Genomic DNA, 18,849 nt, shown 5'->3' with positions numbered 1-18,849 from the left:
CTGTTGTAACTTCTCGCGAGACACTGTTCTATCGCGAGATCTCGGCACTTTCGTTTTGGGCGCGCTCTGCCCTGTGAAGGCATGTGATGAGCGGGAGAGAAAATAAATGAAGTGCAAAGGAAACGAACGTCGTGTTTGTTGGATTTTTCACCTCCCCCCTAAGATGAGGACATCACGTTGAGTGAAACAGTCATAAAAAATAATAAGCAGAAAAATCACCAAACAAAATATATTTCAGAATACACAAACGAAACCAAAACACGCATGTTATTATATCCAAAATTATTGAAATTAACACAACCTACGACTTGGCCGCCATTTTGTGGCGAAGTGTGAGATTTGGCAATTTTTGCCTTTTTTTAGAATATGGGAAAATGAGACTTTTGTCAGCTCTAATCTCTATTCTCATTTACTTCCCCTGTACTCCATTCTTTATTATTTATTTAATTTAGTTCTCTATGCTTCTGTTTGGTGCAGTGTGATTCAAATGTTGTTCCTCTTCCCCATTCCTCTCCAGGGAGCAGGTGAGATTTCAGATTCCTGGTGGATCGCCTGTGCTCCTGTTCTTGCCCGTGGACCTCGCCTCTGGCTCGTCTTGGCCGTGGACCTCGCCTCTGGCTCGTCTTGGCCGTGGACCTCGCCTCTGGCCCGCCTTGGCCGTGGACCTCGCCTCTGGCCCGCCTTGGCCGCGGACCTCGCCTCTGGCCCGCCTTGGCCGTGGACCTCGCCTCTGGCCCGCCTTGGCCGTGGACCTCGCCTCTGGCCCGTCTTGGCCGTGGACCTCGCCTCTGGCCCGTGGACCTCGCCTCTGGCCCGCCTTGGCCGTGGACCCCGCCTCTGGCCCGCCTTGGCCGTGGACCCCGCCTCTGGCCTGCCTTGGCTGTGGACCTCGCCTCTGGCCCGCCTTGCCCGTGGACCACGCCCCCACCTGTCCCCCAGTTCCATCTGGCTGAACTCTATTCAAATACGTAGTTGTAGAGTTGATAAGCTAATTCCTCTTTAATCGTCCTGGTAAATCGTTTCCTTCATGTGGACATCCCTGAGGTTTCTTTTTTTCCTGAATCAAGTTTTTTTTTTTTGAAGTTTTTCCTTGCTGGGAAGGAAGGTCTAAGGGCAGGCATACCCACTTTTATTTAGTCTAGTTTATCAATTAGCTACTGTTCATATTTTATGACCAACCTTCTGCTTCTGCACAATTATCGGCATTAAGCCCAATGAGGCTATTTTTTTGAAAAATAGGGATACAAAAATGAAATTGAATGAAATAAGTCTGCAGGGTTACGTACACCTTCTCCTCCCAGCGAGCTCCTCCCATCACATCATACAACGTTCCGGAAGCGATGAACTTAGAAGCTTCAACCTGCAGATCAGAAGCCGGTTAGGATCAGTGCAGCAGAACATCACACTCAGGCTAGAGGATCAGGATCTGTACCTCCTTCATGGTGTCCTCCATCAGGCTGTGGAGCAGCGGGCTGGCAGAGGCGATCAAACTCCCGCGACCTTTGAGTAAACACACTCCAGCTTATTCCGTAAATCTCCATAAAAATACTGTTTCTGTGTGGAACGTACCCATGACCATCCCGTCCAGGCTGATGTAGGTGAAGGCCTTTTTATCAAGAGACGACATGTAACCCTAAAGATACACATCCTCTCTTTAGATACTGGGAACTTTCAGCCTATCGGGAAGTTTGTTCAACAAGTTCTCACCTCCAGCCACTCGGTGGCGCCAATGCTTCCATATTCTCCACCACTCCAGCTTGCAAACATGATGCTCCTCCTGGGCCGGAATCCTCCTGAAGCAAAAGAACCAACATGTTGCAGTTTTTAAAATGTTTATTTTAAACCCTGTAGCAGCTGAGGCGTCATCGGTGACGCTTAAACAACATTTTTTTACATACAAGTGCTGCCACAGACGATTACTTTAATAGTCGACTAATCATAAATTATTTTTTTCGATTAGTCGACTAATTGGGTCATTCACAAAGTGGATGTAAAACCACAAATCTAAACCATCATTAGCTTTAAAACTAATTAAAAAAATAGTTATATATTGCATTACCTGCGATAATGCTAGTGTGAATGCTGTAAGCTAAATTTGGCTACTAAATATGCTAGTGACAATAGCTGAAGATGTTGAAATTGATAGCTAAAAATGTTGAAGTTGATAGCAGAAATTGCTAAAGCTAATAGCTGAAAACATTGAAGCTGATATCCAGCTAAAATGTTAGTTAAATGAAAAATTAGCCTAAAAAATGACAAAAAGCCTAAGTTAGCCAAAATAGCTAGCATGTAGCTAAATTATTAGCTAAAATCTGAAATAGCCTTAAAAAAAACCTTAAAATTGCCCAAATAGTCCAAAAAGCTAGCATAATGCCATTATAATTTACTTCACTTCGACTCCATATAATTTAAAATAACGACTAATCGACTATTAAATTAGTCGTTGAAAATGTAATAGTCGATTAGTCGACTAATTGTGGCAGCCCTGTTACATACTTTAACTTTTCAACCGTTAACACGATAATTCCAGCAGATTCTGAAGGAGAAAAAGCGGTATGCACGTGTTAACGATTGAAAAGTTACAGTAAGTCAAGTTTGGTCTTCTGGGGATGCCGTACGCCGACGGTTCTTACCCGTCTCCACCATGGCGTTGAACGCTTTGGCCAGCTCCAATAGGACCGAGGAACCGACGGTGGCTTTGGCGTAGCCCGGCCCCCAGGCGTCCCTCTGCGCCCCCAGTACAACAAACCGATCTGATCCACGCATAAAAAAAAAAAACATTAGCGTCGACATCAATGTGAAACAGGAAACGTAAAGTCGGAACATACCGGGATCGCTGAATCCTTTAATCACGCCGAAAATGTTGTGGATCTCCGTGTTGACCAGCTGGTTGTTCACCTCCACGGTGATGTTCTGGACGCCCCCCAGGCTGTAGGTCACAGACGTGAATTTGCCTTTGAAGCCGGCGCTCGCTACTGGACCGCCGATTTGTCTGAAGGAGACAGATTCATCGCTCAGATACGCAATAAATGCAGCAAATACTCCACAAACAAAACACAACAACAAAACTCTCTTAAAATTGATACATTTTTTTGGTGTCCCACAAGGTTCAGCCTTAGGCTCCCTTAGCTTAATTTTTTTTTATTAAAATAATTCTAACGTACCTCAACAGTGAGTCTGTATGAGGCTCCTGTTTTATTTTTACGAAATTTCACACACATGCCACCAGCTTATGTTTACAAAGACTTCAGGAGTTTTGTCAACCTTGGACCTCGGGAAGAGGCCGCCATCTTGAATTTTCAAATAAAAAACACTGTTAGTACCAGCTACAAACAAAAACTTGTCCTAGGGATTTTTATCAACCGTTTCCTAATTTCTCTGGCATCATGTGGAAAGTAAATTTGCCATTATATTATTTGCTTTTGCTATTAAGTTGTGGATTTTGAACGGCATGCACATGGCGAGCTCTCAAAGTGGCATTCTACTATTACTCGCACATTTTTTTACAGAATATTCTGAAATTTTGGAATGTTGATCCCAAGCTGAAGCTGTAACAATTATTATAAAATGGGATATAAACATATAAGGAATGTGGGCGTGGTTAGCAAATAACCTCTGTTGCTAAGGAAATCCAAAAATGTACTTTTGACAATTCTTATGAAACTCATGTCAATCTGTCCGGTGACCTCTGGTGTACAAAACATAAAATGGTTGCTATACAAATAAACCAACAAAAAAGCTGCCATTTTTAAAAAAATTGTTTTTACATCAATTTGTCACATACATCCTTACAGACAGAAAGGGGGGGGGGCTCACAGCTTTAATTTATCTAATTAGTAATCCAGAATATATCAACCTAGTTTAGGACAATTTTTTTAAAAAGTTAAACTTATTTCTAAAGTTATTCCAGAAGTAAAAATCCAAAGATGTCAGCTGTGCAGGAAGACAGAATAGAAAATATTTTAGTTTTGTTGAATCGGTCAGATTCCAGCTCTGACTTCCATTCTCTTATTTTTAAAGAACCTGCAGCTAAAAAAAAAATAAAATAAAAAAATAAAATAAAAAAATTCTCCAAGAAAAGTTGTTTAGAATTGTAGAAAACATTAAAATAAAAGCTAGAACTTTCTCCCGGGTTCATATCAAATTCCCTCTGAGTACACAGATGGAAGGATATCTTTTAACAATCGGTCAAACTAGCAGCTTCTGTCTTACTTAAAAAGAGATTTGGCCGTTTTGGCAGGAATAGTCTGTGCCAGGATCTTGGGGAGGCCAGAGGATCGGGTTGGGGAGAACTGGGTGTGGTTGAAGGAGGGAAATCCTGGAGTGTAGGGATCTCCTGAGCCCAGGTGAACCTGAGAAAAGAGGAAGAACGCTCAGGAAATGAGGCGTTTCTCTGCGTCTCGACGCTGGAACCTGGACTCACGTGTCCGTAGAGTTCGACGTCGTCGTTCAGATTGAAATCTTCTACATCTGGGTAGATCAGAACCGCAGACGCTCCTCTGCTGGCAGCATTTTCCACCTGAGGCATTAACCGAGCTCAGTTTCAAACTGAAAACGTTCTTTGATCGTTTGACGTCTTTCTACCAGTTTTTATTCTTTTAGGTCACAAGAGTGAACCCAACCTGCTCTGCAAAGCTGAAGTTCCCGGCTCGGATCAGCAGCACAGAGCCGTTCAGCTCCACGATCTTCTCCACCAAGTCCAGATCCGTCTGACGGCCGTAGTTAGCGTAGACCAGCCGGCCCTGCAGACGCCAGCAGAGGAGATAAAGAACTTTTCCCACATTTGGAAGTTAAGAAAAGCGCCTGGACTGACCTGAGCTCTGCCCGTGGCGCTGTACGCTAAAAACCCTCTGGGCTTGAAGACCTCAGAACCAAACAGAACTTGGTTTGGACGAGTGCTGAAAAACAGAGAGGCTCTTGTTAGAATAAAAACTCGTTTTGCTAAATTTTAGAGTCTGCAGTAGTTTTTTTTCTGTGTTTGACAAGTCAAAAACAGGTCCAACAGACCGGTCGGGTTTCTGCAGCTGAACGTAGTGAACGTCTGTCCACGGATTCATCTGCAGCGCTGCGAACTGCTCAAAGATCCGGTTCCCCAGGCTGATGTCCTCGACGCTCCCGGCAGAGCGGCTCTTCAGGTCCAAGGTTCTGCAGAGGTTTCAGGTCAGACCCAACATGCTTTTGAAATCAATCCACAGTTTGACATAAAAACATGTTTCTCCAAAAAGCAAAGAAGAGTTAAACTTATTTCTATAAACCAGGAGTGTCAAACTCAATCGATCAGACAAGAGGCCAAAAACCAAAACACACCTGAGGTCACAGGATAAACATTTAATGAACACTCTAAAACTACATTTTTAAAACCGTAACTTTTTAACATAATTATGAACTAGATATATAGCATTACCTGTGATAATGCTAGTGTAAATGCTGTAAGCTGAATTTGGCCGCTGAAGATGCTGAAATTCTAAAATATTAGCTAAATGCAAAATTAGCCCAAAAAACGAAGAAAAAAAAAAAAAAACTTACGTTAGCCAAAAGAGCTAGCATGTAGCTGAAATATTAGCTAAACTCCAAAATAGCCTAATAAACCTTAATAAATGCTAAAATAGTCCAAAAAGTTAGTTTTAAAAGTTGGCACTCTGCTAACTTTATAACATAATTATGACACTAAAAATGCAGGAATATTATTCCAGAATAAATCAACTTAAACTTTAAATAACTTTCAATATTTTACTCTCCATAAAAATACATTTGGTCAAAATTATACAAGTTAGAAATTGACGCAAGATAACATCAGGTCATCAATAACAATAAAATAAAATGATCTGGATCCGGCCCTCTGGGTAATTCGATCCGGCCCCCGGGCCTCGACTTTGCCACATGTGCTATAAACTGCATTTCTGCGTCTTCACTTCTGCCAAACTGGTGGAACATTTCTGCTGTTTGAGGAGTCTCGATAACAAACTGCACTTTAAATTTCCTTTTTTTTGTTAAACTTTTAGCAGAATTCCCCACAGTATTTCTATTTTAAGCTCCAGGTTGAAGCTTCGACAATCTTTTTGAACAGGCTTAAATATCAGTGAAGTGTTTATACAGCTTAAACATCTGTATGGTTTACCCGAGAGTCTTCTGCAGAGTTTCCTTGGTGAGTTGGTCTGCAAGAGCTTTGGTCAGATCCTTCCAGCTCAGCTGAGGCGGCACGTCTGCAGGCTGAACCTTTGTGGGGGCTGGAGTCCTCGCGGTTTCCGAGCTTTGCGTCGTTTGATTACAGACCGGCGGCTCTGCCTGATGTTTGCTGGACGTGGCGTAGCCAACAATGAAGCCTGCAGAGGAGAAGATGCAGCCATGATTTGATAAAGGAGGAGATCATCATTCACTCATGAGGAGCAAAAACAGAGCAAACTTCTAATAACTGAAAAGAAAAGAAACATTTTAAACTTCAATGGAAGTCTCAGAGGTTAGAGATGTCAGGTGTGATCGTCCCGCCTCTTCAGAGGTTTTAAATGAGGCAGCGGTGGGATCCTCAGAGCAATGCTCCCTCATTTAAAGTTTAAAGACAATCTCGTTTGAGATATTGCTCAATAATCCACAGATGAAGAAACTTCTCCTCGAGTCTTGAAATCTCTCGTTCTTAGAAGATTTTTCATTCCTTCAGATCATGTTATTGCAGAAATCTGTTCCTCAGCACGCCTGGATTTTAAAGGTTCATTCAAAAGCGCCGCTCCAACAGCTTTTACAAGTGAATAATAGTTATTAGAACTGGAGAAGCTACTCGGATTAGCCAGGAAACATCTTCTATATAAACCTTTACTGTCCAGCTGTCACGAGTAACAGAATTCAGAACCTTTAGAAATCAAATCAACATGTTTTAATATTTTTCTACAATCCTACACCTCAGTTTAAATTCAGGGAGGATGAACCACTTTAGTTACAAGTGCTGAAGCTGAAATCCCAACCAACCGAAAAGAAGAAGCAGCATGGCGGCCAGGACCAGGAAGATGAGCGACCGGCGGTTCTGCTGCGGAGGCGCCAGCCTGAAGCTCGGCGAGTCGTGCTCCTCCACGACATCGTCCTCAGACAGCTTGACCTCAGCGTGCCGCTCTCCGTTTTCACTCGGCTGCAGGGTGAACCTGCTGTACCGCTCGCTTCTCATCTGCAGACGGGCAAAACGGAAGATTGGATATTTGCAGCTGGAAAAGGAAAAAGATCTTCACAAAAAGAGAGGAGACTCACCACGCCGTTAAAAGCTGACCGCACTCGATCCATCGCTGCTGTAAGAGAAGTGAGAAAACCTCACATCAGAGATGCTAACTTTAACACACTGAGGCCCCACCCCGCGTATTTTCTACGTCACAAATACAATTTATTTTTTCTACGACTGATTCACAACATTTTGGATACAGAAATACTCAGAAATCCAATCTGAAGCTTATTTTTACTTTCTTACATCATCAGAAAAATGCCACAAAAACATGTAAAAACACCATTTGACATAGTTGCTCTTTCACAAAAACTGGTCTGACTTTCATCAAACACAAAACCTAAAAATGACAAAAACACAAAGTCCCAGCAGCCACTGCTTCCACTCCCAACATTACTGTTGTTTCAGGTGTAAACAAGTGTGACCCCAAAGACCTTTTCAGCTTCAGTGAATTTTTTAGAATAACTTTATTGGACAGTGCAAATGAACAAATGACAAAAGAAAAAACCAAAGGGATTAATCATAAAAAAATGTACAAAGGACCAAAACATAATAGTTTTGAGAGTATTTCTGTCATGATTGTGACATTGATTTTATATTTAAATTTAAATCTTTAAGAGAATGCTGAAGTAAAAATATGGCTTCCACACACGTGTTGAAAGATGGAAAAAAAAACCCTGAAAGTGACATTTCCTGTTTCTTGTGAACTTCGGCGTTTGATGAAAAATAAACCATACATCTGATTACAAGAATCTTTTTAAAAAAAATCCCCTAAAATAATATTAGCTTTTAGTTTCAAACAGGGAAAAAAAAATGTACAGGGGAAGAAAAGTATTGAGAAATGACAGCTCATGTCTCTTCCCGCGCTAACACTTGGCAGATGAAATGTAAACTAAATTAAAACATTTTCAGGAAGTAAATTTAACTGATTCCCAAAATGTAAAAACTAAATCCTGTATATACGAGAATTTAAAGAAAATTTCGGAGTTTAATACAAAAACTGAACTGGGGAAGATTAATCTGTGGGGCAAATTTGAGAGTTTGGTCAGAAAATGAGGGGTAAATAGCAATAAAGACGTTAAAAATGTTTGTTTCTCTCTTTTTAATCTTTAAATGATCTATTTCTGTACAGAAGTGATTGAATGATTAGCTAAAAACAGGATGTTGCTGCTCCGCGGAGGGCGGAACCACGAAACGAGGAAATACACCGATAAATCCAAATGTTTGAATATATTACTATATCATTAACATATATACGTTTATAAATGATTATCTTACCTGAGAGCTGCAGTAGATCTTTGATATAAGACCTGTCAGACGTGCACGCGGTATGACCTGAATTTCCTCTACCGCCTTCTTCGTCCTCCCGGAGCAACTTCCGGGTTTTTACACATGCGCATTACCGCCCCCTGCTGGATTGGAGTGTAATCTCATGGGGAAAACGTTTGAAATTTATCTGTAGTGAACACATAAATTAAAAGGAGAAACTTCAGAGCCCTGTTCATTTTAAAATGTAGGACTAAGATAATTTTTTTTCTTAATTTATAAACTTAGTTTCTTTGTGCAACAAACTGCTATATGAAGAGCAAAAATGTGTCAACAACAAAGGTCACCCAAAAAATTAAAGGTCCTCACTAGAGCTGTTTGGCTCAGGTGGTTGAGCGATGATTGAAGACCCTTCCGGTTCGATCCCCAAGACGCTTTACCCTCCCTGCTTCCAGTGTGGCTCCACTGGTGCATGAATGTGTAAGATAATGGTCGGGGGCGTAGGCGTGTCTGTCTGCCCCATGGCAGCTGTGGCTCCATCAGTAGCTTACCATCACCAAGTAAGAATAAACAATAGATACTTTGAGGTTTGAGCATCTGGAAAAGCACAGAAAAATCCAATCCTTTATGATTAAGCGATTTAAGGAGCAAGTTTTGTCTGAAGGTTCATCTCTAAAACAAATGCTGCACTGGTAGCTGCTGAAAATAATTAATTTGTTTCAATTAATTATTTCTGCTAACATTCAAAGAGTGTTAGAGCATTATTTTTTATTTGTTTTTGACATTTTATCTATTAAGAACATTTCCTTTTTTTGGTTTGTTCTGTCTGTACAAACCATCTCTACTTTTTGATGCTCCTTACTTGCCAACTGGCAGTCTGAAGGAGTTTGTTATTCATTTAAACGTCACTGCTTCCTGCAATATCGTTGTCTTCAGTTCTACATCATTACACACAGGAATTTCAGAGTATGCCAGTTCTAGACCGATATTCATCAATGAGGATACTATAATTTAAATGTTATTTTATAGGTAATTTACAGATCATCGTCCCTCCAGATTTCTCCAAAATGAACCAAAAAAAAGTTGACTTCTTAGAGGTTCGTTTGTGCGCTGTTATGTTCCGTTAAAAATGTTGTTTGTGCTGCTACGGTTTAATTTTAGGAGTTTATGAGAGACCTTCAGATATCCTCACCTGTATAGATTTTGCTAAGATCCGGCAATGTTCTGTCATTAATTCTGTTGGAGAACATCAGCACCATGGACAGCAACCCGTCAGAATCCCTAAAAGGGAGGCCCGCGTAAAATGAAAGTGAGCTAAAAGGAACTAACTCTCCAGGAAGTGGAGAAGTTTCTGAGAGTCAGCATGGATCCGAAACAGTGCAGACAGAGCAGGATCTAAGCTCCCATCTGAATCAGACAAAGCCTCATTTATGGGCCCTCCTACCCCTGGTGATCACCAGAAATAATCAAATATATTTACACCTTCCCTGTATTTCCATCCTGGCATCTCCAGCTGCATCACAACCATTTCTTTCAGTCTATTCTGTCTTCTCCAGCCCCCGTAAGGTCACCTTCAGGACCTCCAGCTTCCTCACCATCACCTCGATCACGACCTTCATCAATGCTGCCATCACCATCTGGACAGCAGAAGAAAAAAGACCAGGCTGCTCCTCAAGATGTCTCCTCCACAACCATCCATCCACAACCAGGAAGTCTCCAGTCAATCAGCAATTACCCAATTACAAGTTCTTCTTTCCCAACCCCTCCATTAAACTTTAATCAACTACATGTTACATAAAAATTAATTAAAAAGTTTATTTCACAGAGTAACAGCAGGAACCATCCTGAGCACACTAGTTCTAGAAGGCTCCACTGAATCTGCAACCAAAAAGGAGGATTTAAAGTCGACTGATCTTCTCTTCTTTATGTCAGTAAAAGATTCTCATTTATCCAGGTTTAGTTGTCTCAAAGTTGACTTCAGATGGACTTCAGATGCCATCCCTCAACTCCTGAGACATCTTCTCTGCTTTTGCCCAGCAGAGGGCATTCCAAACTTTCCCCTTAAAGACCCATCTGGGTCAAAACTATTACTCATTTGATTTCCAATTACAGAGTCCTCCCACCCAAAAAAATAAAAAATAATAATAATTAAATAAATAAATACTGATTTTTAAATCACTTGGAAACAACCTAAACATGAGCTCAGAATTAGTGCAGCGTTAAAAAAGAAAAAACAATCCTAAAGACCATTTGGTAAGGTCAAAGGTGAGGTCACATGACAAACAGGCCTCACACTGACCAGAAAATTATTTTAAGCGAAAAACCGGATTCCAGTAAATGTGTCAACTTGTGGATTGAGACAGCTAATGATGTGAATGATGGGTTAAAATGACAATTTTCTCTAAGAACTTCTATTCTTATAATAATAATAAAACCTTTCAAAAGAATTAAGTATTAAAATACCAACAAACAAAAAAACAAGAACCTTCTATAAATATGAACAACAAACAGTGATAAAAACAGAGAAAAGCAATAGACACCAGAAAAGGTAGAAGTTTTAAGGACAAGTCTGCAAAAACAGCAGCAGCATAAGAAATGATATGCATTTATAAGGACTCCTTATAAAACAAGTTTTGTTAGTGACCAAAAGGAGTAGTTTTGACCTTAATGCTATTTGTTTTTGTCAACTTGCAAAAACAAAAAACGGTGGGTCTAAAAAAACAGACAACATAAATAATCAACTCAGAAGCAGCTTTTCTTGCTTTAATTACACCCAATATAAAATTACTTTAACCACCAAAACATATATTTAATTTTAAAATTTGATCAAAAGATAAAAGTTTTAGTTTTTGAACAGAAAAGTCACATTTTTGAACCCTTTTAAATGTCTTTAAACCTTTAATTATGTCTTTAGTTAATAACAATTATAAAAATATTGATTAATAGTCTTTTCCTGCTCTAATTTGAATTTGTTTGGTATAGTAAACATTTAATAAAAGATTGTTTTGCTGCAAAGACAATGCTCAAATAGATGAGTCCACCTTTTTGTAAAATTGGTCATATTTTTTCATATGAAAATAACGCCATATTTTCCTGCAACATGCTTCTATTATTCCATAGTTTTGTATTATAATTCGAATATGCTTTTTTAATCAATTTACTCAGTTACAGTTTTTAAAAATAGTCTGTTTTGATTGTGTTTATTTACCTTTTCCCCATCCTTAATTTAGTTGCATCATCGTTCAAAATAAACAGGTTTCATCTGGCCTCGCGAGATGTGGGAAACAGCGCCCCCTCGTGCGTGAAGATGAGGCTAAAGGTATGAGGACTGCAGCTCGGCTAACGATAGCAACGCGAAAAAAAAACACCAAAATTCTTTACTTTTCGTCCTAAAAGACGTTCAAAGGTTACAAGAAAATCTGTATGCGGACTTCGTTTGACCTCAACTTACTGCTTTCCCGCGACATTCTGGCCTGGAGGCTCACCGACAGGGAAACACCGCCGCTAACACGGACGGGGGGGAGCGGCCTGTTTTTGAAGCCGGCTTTCCGGTGCACCTGGAGAGGCGAGCGGCTTGAATCTAGGCCGAGGCTTCGGCTTCTCTCGTTCTCGTGATACTGTTGGAAAACCGGACTCTGGAAGTGATTGCAGATTTATTTACTGCAGTCCAGCTTTCAGACCTCAAACCCCTGAAGGATGCGCAGCTGCCGGTGTGTTTTATAGACCTCGTTTTGTTGAAAAGGGACTGTTTTAACGCGGAGCGGCCTGTTTTGTTTTCGAGCCGCCGTCAACCTGAACGGACAATAACAAGCAGACGGTGCCTGCTGGGACAGAAAGCAGCCCAGCCCGGCCTGGGATCATCCATGCGGCTGCAGGGCGGCGTGCAGGGATGCGAACTGTGAACGTGTCTTTGGGGTCCCGCTTCAAACCCCTCGATGTGGGGGCCCGTAAACGGAGAAAGGACCTGTGAACGCGGAGGACCTCTGTGGGGTTTAGTTTGGAAACAGCCCGAGTCAATGTGGGTGAATTTCTGCGTGTGAACTCTTTAAACCCGGGACATGGATTGGATGTGACCGGGGATGAGAGCCGTGCTTTGCTGTGCCCTCAGGTGGGATTCACCGGCGGGGAACTGAGGCCATCTATGCTCTCCTCAGAGCCTCCGGACCTCCTTCTGAGAAAGTGTGGTTCTGCCCCGCTGGACCGGGCGGTCCATCTGCCCTGTTAGCAGTCTAAGCGCTTAAACACGTCCGAGCGGAGCAGAGATGAACCCCGTGAACGCAACCTCTCTGTACTTATCCGCCAGCCGCTCGGTGCTGCGGTGCGACCCCCGGGACCCCCGGGCCATGGCCGAGCTCTGCAAACTGCTGCCGTTTTTCCGCCAGTCCCTGTCCTGCCTCGTGTGCGGTAAGTAAATGAGCGCGCGCGCGGATTTATGCCGATGCAAACCAGTGTTTTTGGTGTAAATGCACGAGCTCCTTCAGCAGAGGAGCCGGGCTTTAAACGGTGTTGCATTCAGGTCCAGTCGTAAAAATCACACTTGTTGGTTTTGAAAGTAAAAATTAAGTATTTACGATAATAGCATATAAACACTCATAGGGAGGATTTAGAATGTATTTTATTTCAGTTTCAATAATTTAATTTAATTAAAGAAAAGTTAATTAGCAACCTCTGAGTGGCATCCTCTACATATAGTTTTAGTCACTTATTACATTTCAAGTTATATTCGTTTAGTGCTGCCAAACGACTAGTCAACTAATCGGGTCATGCACAAATTTGATGTAAAGCACACTAGATATGTAGCATTACCTGTGAAAATGATAGTGTGAATTTGGCCGCTGAAGATGCCAGTGCTGATAGCTAAAGATGCTGAAATTGATGGTTAAAAACGCTGAAGCTGATAGCGAGCTAAAATGTTAGTTAAATACCAAATTAGCCTAGAAAGCTGAAACAACCCATAAATTAGCCAAAATAGCTAGCACGCAGCTGAAATATTAAACTCAAAAATAGCCTATAAAGCCTAAATTAGTTGACTATTTTAATAGTCAATAGTCGATTAATTGTGGCAGCCTTATTGGCGACTAGTTTTTCTTTATATCTGACAGGCAAAACATGAGGTTTTTTTCCTACCTTATTGGATATTGCTGAATTAAGACATTAAAAACATCTCAATGATTGAACTTTATCGGAACGATTAGCAACCTAATAACCAAGGGAGGAACTGTCTACAGCGTAAGATCTGTTAGGATCCACTCGAATCTATTAGATTTTTTTCCTCATTTTCACACACAAAAAGAAAAATAAAATCAGCATTTACAGATCTAACAACATGAACCAGATGCGGACATTTGAACTAAAAAGAAAAACAATAATCTATGGTTTATAAAAGGGAAAATGCTGTATACTGTTAAGCAGGACATTAATGTAAGAATCAGTGTCCGGCTCAAACTTTAACACGCTGGCAGAGAACCTGCAGAGATCGACTGTTCTACTTCTTCACCCCAAGAGTCTGAACCAAAGCTGTAACGTTTTCGTGTTTTTCCGTTTAGCTCACAGAGGATGAGTATAACGACTTCTCACATTTTTGTTTTGGAGTAAAAGCCGTTTGGGTGAAAACTGATGAGTCAAGTCTGTAAACAGATGATCATCACTCTGTCAGCCAATAAGTAAAACGCCTCAAAAATGTCCCTGAAACGGGACTCCAGCATTAGGATTCAGAATGCCCAGTCGCTGACAAATCAGCCGATTCTGTTCATGTTTGATCATGGAAGAAAATCCCAAGAAAGGGGGTGAGACCATAGACTGTATATAAGAATATTTTTACAGTCAATGGCTGAGACTTAGACCAAAAAAGCAGGAGGTTGCTTGTACCTGCGATAATGCTAGTGTGAATGCTGTAAGCTGAATTTGGCTGCTGAAGATGCTGAAATTAATTGCTAAAAATGCTTAAGCTGATAGCCAGTTAAAATATTAGCTAAATTCCAAATTAGCCTTAAAAAAAAAAAAAAACTTACTTAGCTAGAACAGCATATAGCTGAAAAAAATAGCTAAACTTCAAAATAGCCTACAAAAACTGAAAAAAGCCTAAATTAGCCAAAACAGCTAGCATGCAAATATTAGCTAAACTCCAAAACAGTCCAAAAAGCCATCAGAATGCCAATTTTTAAAACTTTAAAACTGTAACTTAACATAATTATGAATAATAAAAATGCAGGAATATTATTCTAGAATAAATCAACTTAAACCTTAAATAACTTTCAATATTTTACTCTTCTTAAAATATATTTTGTCAAAATTATACAAGTTAGAAAGGAGCTCAAGATAACATCGAATCATTAATAACAATAAAATAAAATGATCTGGAGGGCCGGATAGAATTACCTGGAGGGCCAGATCCGGCCCCCGGGCCTTGACTTTGACACATGTTCTATCCCATCAAATAATAAATAAACAAAGAAAAACCCACGGAGAACACTAGCATGCACAAACAAGAAGAATGTAACCCAACAATTTGATTGCTTATAAAGATCAGCTGATCTGGATCACCTGTATCAGGTGAGCGGGGTCAGTCATATGTGTAGGGGGAGGAGCTTGACTTAAAAATCTTGATTTTGTCCAACATTTTTATCAGTTTCTCTCCAACTGTTTGGTGTTTCACGTGTTTACCTGCCTGTGATGTCACTCGTAGCATCTCTGCTCATGTTTCAAAATATTCTCAGAGCCAAATTTGGAAACTTTTAAATTAATATGCAGGTTTAAACATTTCTTATCAGTTTGTGTAATGTTTGGAAGTGAAACGTTCTCAGAGATCTGGACTCTTGTTCATAATAATATGATCTGGATAGTTCATCGTGTTTAATATTGATGTTTGGCGCCGGCCGGCTCGTTGCTTCTAAATGGACATTCATCCTGCAGCTGCACTCTCCAGAAGCGGCGTTGCTAAGGAAGCTGCAGTCAAAGAGCAGCTGTCCTTCGGCGGGGCAGCTTTCCAGGATCCGCTCCTCTTTAGAAACACTGCTCAGTGGATCATTAAATCCGACTCTATTATCTTAGTGCTGCTCTGTGAGCTTAAACCTTTGTTTGGGTTTCAGGTAACCTGCTGCAGGACCCCATCGCCCCCACCAACTCGTCCTGTCAGCACTACGTGTGTCGAGGCTGTAAGGGTCAGAGGATGCAGCTGAAGCCGTCCTGCAGTTGGTGTAAGGACTACACCTGCTTCCAGGAGAACAGGCAGCTCTCTTTGCTCGTCCAGTGTTACAGGAAGCTCTGTCTCTACATAATTCACTCGCCGCTTGCTCCCCACGTAGCCGGCGCCGCCAGCGACTCTCCAGACCTTCAGGCTATCCTCACCGAGGGCCTGACGCTGGCGGAGAGCGAGCCCCAGTCGGAGGACGCCGCCGACTCGGTCGCGCAGACCCAGTCCGCGTCCACCTCGGAGGTGGGCGGTTGTGACGAGGCTCCGCCCATCAGGGAGGTGAACGGCGAGGACAGGAGTCCCGTGAGCGTGAACCGACTCGGAGGCTGTAACGGCCTTTCGGAGAAAGACGCGCTGCAGTCCGTTACCACGGAAACGGCTGGAGCTGTTGCAAAGCAGGAGAGCTTTTCGGAAGAGATACCTGTGTGTGTGAGCGTGACGGGGAGCGGAGAGGCGGGGCTTTGTGACATCAGCTCTTTCAGTGAAGACCTGAAACCCGCTGGGGGGCCCCTGCTGCTGAGTGTGGAGGAGGTTCTGAGGACTCTGGAGACGGAGCCTGACGTGACCCCCGAGCACCCAGAGTACCCCGTTTCTGGACCTCAGTGCGTTCTTAACGGCCCCCTCTGCTCACCCGGCTCCGCCCCCTCCTGCTTGGTTCCCTCCCCGCCCCCTGAGAAAAGTCAGCGTCCCTTCCGGCCCCACCCTCCGTCTTTTGCGCCGCCTCCCCTTCAGCCCGCCAAAGTCGTCTCCCCGCGTGCGCCGCTCCGGCCGCACAGGAAGCGATCTCGTTCTGAAAGTGACAGCGAGAAGGTGCAGCCCCTCCCCATCTCCACCCTCCTAAGAGGGGTCCCCATTGGTCCCATCAGTTCCCTCCATCACTTGAACCCCGGCGCCACCTCCAAACACGAGTCCAAGTTCCCCCCTGCGGCGCCCCACCCCCGCTTGCTGGCGGTGCCCAACGGCGTCCCCCCCAAGGTGGGCAAGACAGTCCTGGTGTCCAACAAACCACTGAAAAAGACTCTGGAGCACCACGGGGTCACCAAGAAGGCCTACACCAAAGCCAGGCAGGGGGCCCCTAAGCCCCGCCCTCAGCCCCGCGACAGGTTCCCCCCCCACCCCCTGACACACCCACCCAGCCCCTCGAAGCCACTGTACAAGAAGCCCGTAGAGAAGAAAGGCTGCAAGTGCGGCCGTGCCACGCAGAACCCGTCGGTGTTGACCTGTAGGGGGCAGCGCTGCCCCTGCTACTCCAACCGCAAGGTGAGCAAGTCCTAAGGTATTTGGTATCAAAACGTTCAGCTCGTTCAGGACATTACTGATGGTATTTTTGGTATTCATAAACTTTATAGTTTTTCTAAATATTGAGTAAAATGTGCCCCATAGTAAATGAATGAGAAAGTTTTCAAATTTCAAAATGTTAAGTAGATTAACAACAAACATTTAAATATATTCACTATGTTTTCATCTTTATAGGAAAAATTCAGCTTAGCTAATATTTTAGCAACATGCTAATGCTTTTGGCTAGTTTAGTTTACTGAAGAATTTTAGGCTATTTGGGAGTTTAGCTAGTAATGAAGCAAAGTGCTAGCTTTTATTTTAGCTACTTTGTTTTCTTCTAAAGTTTTTTATACTAATTTGGAGTTTAGCTAAAATGTTAGCAACATGCTAGCGTTTTTGACTCATTTGTCATCTCCTGGGTTTTTTAGACTAATTTAGATTTTAACATCTATTTTAGCAACAGGCTAAAGTTTTTAATTAATTTAGTTTACAGAAGAAATTTAGACTATTTTGGAGTTTAGCTAGTATTTAAGCAATGTGTTAGCTTTTTTTGGCTAATTTGTCATCCGCTGTCTGTGGTTGCAGGCGTGTCTGGACTGCATCTGCCGCGGCTGCCAGAACTCCTACATGGCCAACGGGGAGAAGAAGCTGGAGGCCTTCGCCGTGCCGGAGAAGGCTCTGGAACAAACCCGGCTCACGCTGGGCATCAACCTGACCAGCATCACCGCCGCCGCGCTCCGCAGCCCCACCACCAGCTCGCCGGGCAGCACCCTCCTCAACGTCACCACGGCCACGGGGGCGCCGGTGTCGGCCGCCTTCCTGTCGGGGGCGGGGCATGACAACCGGGGCTTTGAAGACTCGCTGGAGATGCGGTTCGACTGCTGAGTTTGCGCCCACGTGGTCACGCACATTCCCTCCCCCGCGCACTGGGGATCTGCATGGGCGGAGCCAGAAACAGGCAGCTATAGTGACGGGCGGGGCGGAGCCATCGTCCATCCCCCCAAACTGCACCATGCGTGACGGAGAAGGTCGTAGCATTACTGTACGTGTGGAGGCGGGGATCGGTTCTGGGTCGTGTGTAGAGCATGTGGTGTAGCTAAACCCGGAGAGTCGACCCCGGACACGCCCCTATGACATCATCAGAGAGCGGTGTAATTTATACAAAAGACGTTTTTGTACGTGGACACTTTCCATTTTAAGATGTATTTTCTAACGGATGGCGCGGGAGCGAATCCGCTTTCACCCGGAATCACGCGGCAGGAAGGCGGACGCTAGCCCCGCCCCCCACCACCTCAAACTGACCCGATTCGGAAAGATTGAAGAACCACAATGTGAAACCACAACCAGCCAAGGTTTGAGTATTTATTCCTGTTGAATGTATATTCTCTGTGAGCCATTGCCCAGATTCACTCTGTTCGACACTGAAACGCTGTAAATAAACCAGGTGTGGATTCTGACGCGACGTTTGAGGCAGCGGGAAATCCAAACGCTCATCCGTGTACATGAAGCATCGTTCAGACCTCCCGTTCTCCTGTGTTCGTGTGTCAGACTCCGGTTGATGGCCGTGTGCTGTATTTACACCCCGTTCTGGAAGCTACTCACATGCTGCTAAACACTACTCACAGAAAGATGGCGCCCTCGTTCGTTCCGGTTCGCTCCTCTGTTGCAGTATTTATTGGACACCTCCCGATGTAAACCGCCGCCGGCGGATCCACGGCCCGTTTCTGAGTTCTGTCCCTGTCTCCTTCCTAGTGTTTGTTTCTACTCTCCAAAACTGTTGTTTGTTCTTCCTCTGGGCATTTAAATACCTGTAAAATAACTGTACAATATTTCCACAAAAAAAGAAAATCCAAAATTGAGAAAGTGTGGAGTTTTCATTTGGAGTTGCAATGTTAAAGATGGACAATAGGGG

The 18,849-nt window shown here is 43.1% G+C and overlaps 2 protein-coding genes across 6 annotated transcripts in view; one reads left to right on the top strand and one right to left on the bottom strand.

Annotated features, from left to right (window-relative positions):
* The window catches only part of tfr1b (transferrin receptor 1b), a 19,014-nt gene extending 4,111 nt beyond the window's left edge, over positions 1-14,903 (bottom strand). Inside the window, exons 1-16 of one of the 5 annotated variants that reach the window (XM_024280494.2) lie at positions 8,837-9,017; positions 8,480-8,657; positions 7,234-7,271; positions 6,961-7,153; positions 6,119-6,323; positions 5,008-5,145; positions 4,814-4,898; positions 4,623-4,742; positions 4,424-4,519; positions 4,213-4,352; positions 2,829-2,992; positions 2,634-2,753; positions 1,708-1,793; positions 1,570-1,633; positions 1,433-1,500; positions 1,287-1,360 (exon numbers count right to left, since the gene is read on the bottom strand). In XM_024280494.2, the coding sequence (XP_024136262.1) occupies positions 1,287-1,360; positions 1,433-1,500; positions 1,570-1,633; positions 1,708-1,793; positions 2,634-2,753; positions 2,829-2,992; positions 4,213-4,352; positions 4,424-4,519; positions 4,623-4,742; positions 4,814-4,898; positions 5,008-5,145; positions 6,119-6,323; positions 6,961-7,153; positions 7,234-7,266 (1,586 nt within the window). In that variant the 5' untranslated portion in view covers positions 7,267-7,271; positions 8,480-8,657; positions 8,837-9,017. Of the gene's footprint in view, positions 1-1,286; positions 1,361-1,432; positions 1,501-1,569; positions 1,634-1,707; positions 1,794-2,633; positions 2,754-2,828; positions 2,993-4,212; positions 4,353-4,423; positions 4,520-4,622; positions 4,743-4,813; positions 4,899-5,007; positions 5,146-6,118; positions 6,324-6,960; positions 7,154-7,233; positions 7,272-8,479; positions 8,658-8,836; positions 9,018-14,845 lie in introns of those variants that run through there. The other 4 variants (XM_024280495.2, XM_036217476.1, XM_036217477.1 and 1 more) reach the window with 4 other exon arrangements.
* Positions 11,743-18,796, top strand: msl2b (MSL complex subunit 2b). The gene is made up of 4 exons (XM_024280497.2): positions 11,743-12,485; positions 12,576-12,871; positions 15,556-16,919; positions 17,523-18,796. Exons 2-4 carry the CDS (start codon positions 12,730-12,732, stop codon positions 17,820-17,822), a joined length of 1,806 nt encoding a protein of 601 aa, XP_024136265.1. The 5' UTR covers positions 11,743-12,485; positions 12,576-12,729; the 3' UTR covers positions 17,823-18,796.
* Positions 18,797-18,849: the final 53 nt, after the last annotated feature.

This window comes from Oryzias melastigma, linkage group LG20, assembly GCF_002922805.2.
Source record: "Oryzias melastigma strain HK-1 linkage group LG20, ASM292280v2, whole genome shotgun sequence".
NCBI classification, from domain to species: domain Eukaryota; kingdom Metazoa; phylum Chordata; class Actinopteri; order Beloniformes; family Adrianichthyidae; genus Oryzias; species Oryzias melastigma.
Note: the sequence above shows the minus strand (reverse complement) of the source record. Positions and strands in the feature narration are given on the sequence as shown.